Consider the following 9,184-nt stretch of genomic DNA (forward strand, 5'->3'; position numbering starts at 1 on the left):
TATTACACATAGGTTATGGGATTTGAAAGAGAAAATTGGGGGGTTTTGTGCTAACTCTTTGGAGAGTGAATAATGGAGATTCGAACCCTTATCGGGTTCGGATTTGGATTAAACTTGTATATTTGGACTCGTATTCAAATGGGTAGCCGGAATTTGTGACTTTTGTCGGGTTCTGGAAAGAGATCGAGTTGACTTTTCGGTTGACTTGTACAATTGGTTATAGATCGAAGCTTTATTGATTGGACTTGAATCCTATAGTCTTGTTTAACATTGTTGAGTTGTTTTTGGATAGATTTGAACCGCTCAGAGGCCAATTCGAGAGGCAAGGGATTTTTCATGTATTGATTCTCATGCTTTGAGGTAAGTATTTTGCCTAAGCTTGGTTTGAAGGTAATTTCCCCGTTGTCTATGATATTTGTTATGTGTTGGAGGTGACGCACGTGCGAGGTGACGAGCGTATATACATGCACCATGGTTAACCCATGATCCGAGTAGAATTTAGGCTATTATGTGCCTTGTTTTGCTATCATGCCTCTTTGATACCGTATTTTCTTGACATGTATGACTACGTGAGCTATTATTCATGCTAGAAACCATGTCCAGGCTTTGTACTTATCTGATTGAGACATGATAGAGCTATGTTGTGTTGTTTCCTTAGATGTAGTCATATTTCTAATCATGATATCATATCCGCATATTATATCTCAGTCTCTGCATACTCTTTATATGTTATCTCACATGTTGTTAGTGTCCTTACTTATGTGACACGAGTTTGAGCTGAGCTATGGCATGTTGGCATATCCCTTGTGGTATTCTTGAGTATGGTATGGTGAGATGTGAGCATATTGAGACTTGAGTGGATTGATGACTAATATTGGGCCATAGGACCGTGTTGGTATTGATTGTGAGGAGACATTTGCGTCTAGGCCCCCTATTGGGCTGAGTGGATTTGATTATTGAATTTGATATTGATTGTGAGGGGATGCTGCATCAGGCCCCATATTGTGCTAAGTAATATTGATCGTTGACTATTGATTTGATCAGTGCTTTGGCTAGGATCTGCCCCTCTAGAGTCAGGTATAATCCTGTGAGTACATGCACTTGATATGTGCTTAGTGAGGGGCATATGCCAGGCACCCGTACAGTGCTGAGCATAAGTATGTGTGTTGATTCAGGGGCTTCAAGCAAGGTAAGGTGAGCATGCTGAGAGTATGATGGAGGGGTAATTGTGCCAGGCACTGTGTATGTGCTAAGACTTGTGTTTACTTGATGGTTACACTGTGATGCTGTTGATTTTAGCATGAGTACTAGTCATGCTGGCATAAAGTTGTGCTTTCCTCATGCTATTTGATGTTTGATGTCTTTAAAGTTGGCGCCTTGAGCGATATATTTGGAAAGCATGTTGATTTTCCTCTTAATGTGATAGAGATGAACTTGATATTATTGAGTTGATCTTCCTTTCTTATTATAATTATGCTATTATTATCATTGTTGGTTGTTGAAAATGATTATTGGACCTTGCCAAGCTCGTCATTTCTTTCAGCCCGAGGTTAGGCTTGCTACTTATTGAGTATATAGGGTCGGTTGTACTCATACTACACTCTACACTTGATGTGCATATCAGGTTTTTCTTATCGTGTTAGCTGTTAGTGATTCGAATTCGGACTGTTGGAAGATTTCGAGGTAGTACTATTGTTGTGTTCGTAGGCCTTGGAGTCCCTATCTACTTATGTTATTACTGTTCAGTCTTTCAGATAGTATTATGTCTTATCCAAATTTTATACTTAATACTCTATAGAGCTCATATACTCGGTGACATCAGATTTTTGGATCATTTTTAGTTGTATTGTTATCTGACTTCAGTTATTTATATTATTTCGCATTTGGGACTATATTAAACTGTCATTTTAGTTCATTGTTTGCTTAATGGTTGTTGGCTTGCCTAGCAAGCGGTGTTAGGCGCCATCACGACTCCAGTAAAATTTTGGGTCGTGACACGATTCAAGTATAGATAAGTATTTTATAATGACTTAATAAAATAAATTCTTTAGCCATTAAGCGTACTTATACTTTTAATCTTGATATAATTATTATTAGCTGTGTATATTATTATTGTTTTAATTTATTAAAATGCGATATTCTTTCATGGGTCAATATGCTTGGTAAATTAGATAATAATAATGTACATTAGCGAAGTAATAGTTAGTTGATGAGATCCATGTCTCGGTTTTGAGATTGATGATACACCTGTATGAAAGCTTATAAGTTTCATGTGTAAACTCGGCCTGTGAATTTTATATTGATAATTAATATTGGGCCATAGGACCATGTTGGTATTGATAATGAGGAGACATTTGCGTCCAGGCCCTGTATTGGGCTGAGTGGCTTTGATTGTTGAATGAGATATTGATTGTGAGGGGACGCTGCATCAGGCTCCATATTGTGCTAAGTAATGTTAATCGTTGACTTTTGATTTGAGCAGCGTTTTTGCTAGGATTTCCCCCTCTGGAGTCAGGTATAATCTTGTGAGTGCATGCACTTGATATGTGCTTAGCGAGGGGCATATGCCAGGCATCCATACAATGCTGAGCATGAGTATGTGTGATGATTTAGGGGCTTCAAGCCAGGCACCGTGAGCATGCTGAGAGTATGATTGAGGGGTAATTGTATCAGGCACTACGTATGTGCTAAGACTTGTGTTTACTTAATGTTTACACTATGATGCTATTGATTTTAGCATGAATACGTGTTATGCAGGCATAGAGTTATACTTTCCTCATGCTATTTGATATATGTTGTCTTTAAAGTTGGCGCCTTGACTGATATATTTGGAAAGCATGTTGATTTTCTCTTAATGTGATAGAGATAAACTTGATATTATTGGGCTACTCTTCCTTTGTTATTATTATTATGCTATTATTATCGTTGTTGGTTTTTGAAAATGATTATTAGAACTTGCCAAGCTCGTCACTAATGTGATAGGACCGTGTTGGTATTGATTGTGAGGAGAAGTTTGCGTCCAGACCCCGTATTGAGCTGAGTGGCTTTGATTGTTGAATTTGATGTTGATTGTGAGGGGACGTTGCATCAATCCCCATATTGGGCTAAGTAATACTGATCGTTGACTTTTGATTCGATCAACTTTTTGGCTAGGATCTGCCCTTCTGAAGTTAGGTATAATCCTGATAGTGCATGCACTTGATATGTGCTTAGTGAGGGGCATATGCCAGGCACCCATACAGTGCTGAGCATGAGTATGTGTGATGATTCAAGGGCTTCAAGCCAGGCACCGTGAGCATACTGAGAGTATGATTGAGGGGTAATTGTGTCAGGCACTCTGTATGTGCTAAGACTTATGTTTACTTGATGGTTACTCTGTGATGTTGTTGATTTTAGCATGAATACTTGTCATGCAGGCATAGAGTTACACTTTCTTCATGCTATTTGATATCTGTTATATTAAAAGTTGGCGCCTAGACTAATGTATTTGGAAAACATGTTGATTTTCCTCTTAATGTGATAGAGATAAACTTGATATTATTGAGCTGCTCTTCCTTTGTTATTATTATCCTCCTATTATTATCGTTGTTGGTTATTAAAAATAATTATTAGACCTTGTCAAGCCCGTCACTGCTTTCAGCCCGAGGTCAGGCTTGCTACTTATTGAGTATATGTGGTCCGTTGCACTCATAATATACTCTACACTTGATATGCATATCAGGTGTTGCTTGCCGTGTTAGCTGTTAGTGAGTCAGATTTGGACTGTTGGAAGATTTCGAGGTAGCACTGTTGTTCCGTTCGCAGGCCTTGGAATCCCCTCTCTATTTATGATATTACTATTTAGTCTTTAAGATATATTATATCTTATCCAGATTTTGTACTTAATACTCTATATAGCTCATATACTTGGTGACATCAGATTTTTGGATCGTTTTTAGTTGTACTGTTATCTGACTTCGGTTATTTATATTATTTCGCATTTGAGACTATTTAAAACTGTCATTTTTGTTCATTTTTGCTTGTTGCTTGTTGGCTTGCCTAGCAAGCGGTGTTAGGCGCCATCACGGCTCCAGTAAAATTTTGGGTCGTGACACGGATCAAGTAGAGATAAGTATTTTATATTGACTTAATAAAATAAATTCTCTAGCCATTAAGCGTACTTATACTCTTAATCTTGATATAATTATTATTAGATGTGTATATTATTATTGTTTTGATTTATTAAAATGCGAGATTCTTTCGTGGGTCAATATGCCTGGTAAATTAGATAATAATAATGTACATTAGCGAAGTAATAGTTAGTTGATGGAATCCATGTCTCGATTTTGAGATTGATGACACACCTGTATGAAAGCTTATAAGTTTCATGGGTAAACTCGGCCTGTGAATTTTATACCCGACACATGAAATCAGTTAAACTAAAGTTTAAAGAAAATAATCAATAAATTAAATTATCTGTAATTTAATTTAATTGATTAGTATATGAATCTTAACATGAGCAGTTAAATAAGATTAAATGGGTGAATTTCGAAATTGAATAAGGAGTTGCAATTACGAATTTTAGTAGAATAATTCGTATTTTATTATGGTGGATATTAATTTTAAAAATTAGAAATTAATTATCATAATAGGAAGTCTTGTTAATTAAATTATGTGGTCCCTTTGGGCCTAAATAATAAGAAATAAAGAAAATTATTTTTTTGGTGGAAAAGAAAATCCATCAGGTTTTGGAAAAGGGTTGGTGGACAAGGGGGTGGCTGAATTTTAGGCCCTTTTTCTAGAAAATTTCCCTCACACGAAATTGCTATTTTGGGGTATTATTCGGGTAACACAATAGAAGACTGTGGAGCGTTTAGGGATCGTGATCGTGCAAGTGGCGGAGATTCCATTGAGACGCTGTGGAACTGGAAGCTCACGTGGCTGAAGAGTTGTGTTCAAGTTTTAATGGGTAATCCGTGAAACCCCGTTTATTCTAGTTGTCTACATTACATGAGATATTATACTAGAATTGCTTACGCTGCATATTTGAATCCATCACGAGGGACAATATTAGTACATAACAGTCTCAGCTAATACATCTCTTGTTTTACATGCGTCTCACACACATATGTTAATAGGAATACCCTCTTTTATTTTCTCATATTTCTATCACAATTTTATCATGACATAACAGTTCAAACGATGGGGCAGTACATAGTTTTTGAGAGGCAAACCTATCTTACAATATGAGCTGCTTTGGCAATTTAGAGCTCCAGCACCAGGTCTACAAATTAAACAACAAAACAAATCTGCTTAGTCACAAACATTAGTTTAGCTAAGTGTACGTAGCAAAAGTTTACTTTTTTTTTTCCCTAAACAACTATACCACATTTTTGCGCAAGGAAAAGTTTGCTGTTTGTCATAATAATGCAAAATAATGGCTGTGCATCTTATTGAAAGATATCGGCGATAATTTTCTATAAGAAGGTATCTTATAGGGAATAAATCAGAGTAGTTATCTAACAGAAAGTGGTTACCGTTCTTTTTAATCATAGAATATGATTGGTTTCTACTAGAGTCAAGATTTGAGAATGAGGCATGAACTTACATTCTGCATCAGTTTTGATCCAGCATTCTCGGTTCCCATTTGAATCACCATCTAGTGTGAACTGTTGCATATTCGACTGACCCTTGATGCTGTCTTTTGAGAGGCGATGGTGAGGGATAATCGTGATATCTTCACGAGCAAGTGATAGTCTTCCACGGTCATGAGCCCTCTCATTTTTTGAGGACTTATCAGGCTTCTGTGCAGCTGTTGAGCTCTCAGGATGGACTTTTCTGTGGAACATATGTAGGATCTGCATGACTTGCAAGTATTTTAGTTAGAACCTAACAATATGTATTTGGAAATTCAACTAACAAGAAGATCTGAATTAGTGAGTGTGCTTTCTCCTAAGTCCGTTGAACGATTTAAATTTCTGTTGAGTGTCTGATGCGTTTTTGCCAGAGAGTTTTTGAAATCTAGAAGTGTCGTGTCATTTGGTCCTTTCCCTGAGAGATTCTGATATTTGATGTGTTGTGCCACTATGTCCTATTATTACCCACTTATTGACGCAACTCCGAGTATTAATTATTTCAGAAGGAATAAGGTGGCCGTTCAAATGCCAAAAATGGATATGAGTGGGTAACAATGTTTTCAGATTATTGGTTGTTATTTGTGGAAGACACGACGAGGAATGAACTTGTGTCAGAGATATAGTTTTCTATCAAGGGATATTATCAAAAGTAGTACCATATTGATCAAACAGCTTTATGTGACAATACAAATTAAATCCCCTTCATCTCAAAGCTTAGATGATCGTGAACACAGCAGTATATCTGTTCATTTTGCACCAATTGCAGAGGAAAGGATTAGACAGAAGGACCAAAGCACGTACCTTATTGAGTTTTCTCTCAGCTGAAACTGAATCAACAGTTCCCCCAGAAGCTACTGAGTTCCGCGAGGAAGCATGAAGCATCTTTTTCTTGAGTATTTTTTTCATGAGGTTCACAGCAGATTTATCGTCTGTTCGCTTCTCGCCCCTGTCAGATTTGGCTCCATAGTTTTCTTCTGCTAGTTTAGTTTTCTGAAAGAGCTCGCCAAGGGAAGGCCTATGTTCTTTCTTAGCGGAAGCAGCAGGACTTGTCTCTGGCAATCCAACTGTTGATCCAAAGAGATAGCCTTGAAGTGGACAGACTGTCGTTCCATTTCCATTGTTTTCGGTACTTTCAAATGGCTTGCCACTTAGTGTAATGGTGCTACCTGTTGAATGTATAATTAAGTTTATAGAGGTCTATAACAGCTTAAACTTTTAGATTTAATTGCACACTTGAACATACCATGGCTGCTTCTCCCAGTGCTAACATAGCTGTTTCTTCCTGAAGAAAGATTACAAGCATCATCTTTAGCTTCAATTCCAAGCACCTTCTCTAATTCATCATTGATCAGCTTCAATTCATTTTCTGTTACTTCAGTATCCTTTTCAGCTATATTTTCCACGGAGATGGAAAATGTTGGTGTTGACGGATCATCAAGAAGTGGGTCAGTACCAAGTGTACCAATTGCAAGGAACCCATGGAAGAGCTCAGAAAGAGCAGCAGATGACTCTTCCTCGAGATCTTCATCTGCCCTTGCTGCTGCCTCTAGACCAGCAAATGATTTTCTTCTGTGATTGTCTCTTTGGCCTTTGCTCAATGGCTTATTGTAGAAATTTGGTTTTTGGTAGCCTTGTAAATCATCCAGTGATGGCTGCCCAGTAAGACAAGTACAAGGATTCCCTGACAATAACAAAATGTTCAGGTAATCAGTTGTCTTTCTAGTACATTAATTTGTGTAAGGATCAGTTACCTTTCTAATTATTCTAGTTTCAGGATTCTGAGATTTCAGCTTTGTTACTTATTCTAGCTTGCAAGAAAGCAATCATTCTGGCACCTTTAATTTATTCTGCCTCATGCATGGCAAGAAAAATATTGGGACAGAAAAACTTACCTACAGAAAAATCCTTGAGTGGTTCACTGCTATTCTGTCGAAACTTACGATGCATCCAACCGAGTAACTGCAACAAAAGAAGGCTTAATTATGGATATGAAAAAAAAGGCTTGGTTTACTTTGACACAATATGGGTTACCTTCATCTTAAAGATAGCTGCACTGATTTTAATTCGAGGAACAAAATAACTGAAGCTTTAATTAGTTTTTGAGTTATATATAAAGAGTTTATTTCAAGTTGGCATGGAACACCTCAGGGGCAGCTTTAGGGAGCATACATGAAGTCACAAAGTTTGGGCTGGCTCTTTATTCTTTCTTTTAAATTTTCAGGTAAATATTGTGTGGCAAAATTATGGTTCTTTTTCTTTGACCTTTTGGTGAATTTTTTTTATTGATCATTAACTATAATGATGTATGAAGGTTTGTTTTTGTTTATTGTTTTATATTTAATTTCAAACTGGAGCAAGGTTGATTATGGGTGCCTAGCTATCATCTGTTCTTTCCTACATAATGTTTTGACAAATGCAGATTGAAAGAATTGTCGTCTTGTAAACTTCCAGTGTTCTGAGATGATGTGTTTCTCAGGCACATCTCTGTGTATGCATGCAATTGCTCAACCAGACTTGACATGTCCATGCACGGATTTATATGCATTATTATTAGCTTTTTTTACCTAATAAAGTCATCATTTCAACTTATCTCACATATGCTGAATGATTAGGCTCCTTAAACTATAAAAAAAGAAAAATATACCAATTGGATACTAGCAGTTCAAAATATGATATGACAGGTTATTAGTCATTTATTTATTTTATCAGACGATATTAGTTTGTATGCACGAAATTTAAGAAAAAAGAGGAAGATTTTTAAAATTTGTGGTCATAAAAGCTTAAGGGGTAAAAGGTTTGTGGGGTTATAATAATTGTGGTTATAAAAACTTCTTATTAAGGGTAAAATGGATAAAATAAAAAATTTAAAATTGAATTTATTTCCAATTATAGAATGCGTTATTCTTTTTAGAACGGACTAGAAAGGAAAGTGTGCCATCTAAATTGAAACGGAGGGAGTAATATAATATAATATAATAGGACTAATGAAACAAATAGATTTTTCTCTTGTGGTCAGCTGCAATTGGTCCATTGCCTTGGAGTGATTTTTCTCGCATCACTAACGAAAACACAATTTAGCTTATGTAAATTGTAACTTACTATTTGTTTTTGTCTATGGCCATTATATTGTTTCAATATAACAAAAATAACAACAACAACAACCCAGTATAATCCCATTAATGGGGTCTGAAGAGGGTAGTGTGTACGTAGACCTTATCCCTACCCTGAGATAGAGAGGCTGTTTCCAATAGACCCTCGGCTCCCTTCCTCCAAGAACTCCCCACCTTGTTCTTGGGGTGACTCGAACTCACAACGTACATGTATAATGTTACTCTGGCATATTGAATTGCTTCTAAAGAGTGACTTTCCTCTTCTTCCTTATACAGCATGTTGAGCGGAGATCTATTGGAAACAACCACTTTATCTGTATAAGGTAGGAGTAAGGTCTGCATACGCACTACCCTCCCCAGACCCCAATTGTAAGATTTTACTAGATTTGTTGTTGTTGTTGTTGATTGTGGAGCTTAGAGGGGTTCTAAGTCCATCTACTGTAAATGAATCACTAAACT

The 9,184-nt window shown here is 36.7% G+C and overlaps 1 protein-coding gene across 1 annotated transcript; it reads right to left on the reverse strand.

Moving 5' to 3' along the window:
- Nucleotides 1-4,997: 4,997 nt before the first annotated feature.
- On the reverse strand, nucleotides 4,998-7,900 carry LOC107769246 (protein LAZY 1). The gene is made up of 6 exons (XM_016588448.2): nucleotides 7,647-7,900; nucleotides 7,508-7,574; nucleotides 6,859-7,296; nucleotides 6,417-6,781; nucleotides 5,588-5,837; nucleotides 4,998-5,263 (listed from the first exon to the last, which is right to left on the reverse strand). Exons 1-6 carry the CDS (start codon nucleotides 7,650-7,652, stop codon nucleotides 5,244-5,246), a joined length of 1,146 nt encoding a protein of 381 aa, XP_016443934.1. The 5' UTR covers nucleotides 7,653-7,900; the 3' UTR covers nucleotides 4,998-5,243.
- Between the last annotated feature and the right edge of the window lie 1,284 nt (nucleotides 7,901-9,184).

The sequence above is a fragment of the Nicotiana tabacum genome, chromosome 15 (genome assembly GCF_000715075.1).
Source record: "Nicotiana tabacum cultivar K326 chromosome 15, ASM71507v2, whole genome shotgun sequence".
Classification (NCBI taxonomy): Eukaryota; Viridiplantae; Streptophyta; class Magnoliopsida; order Solanales; family Solanaceae; genus Nicotiana; species Nicotiana tabacum.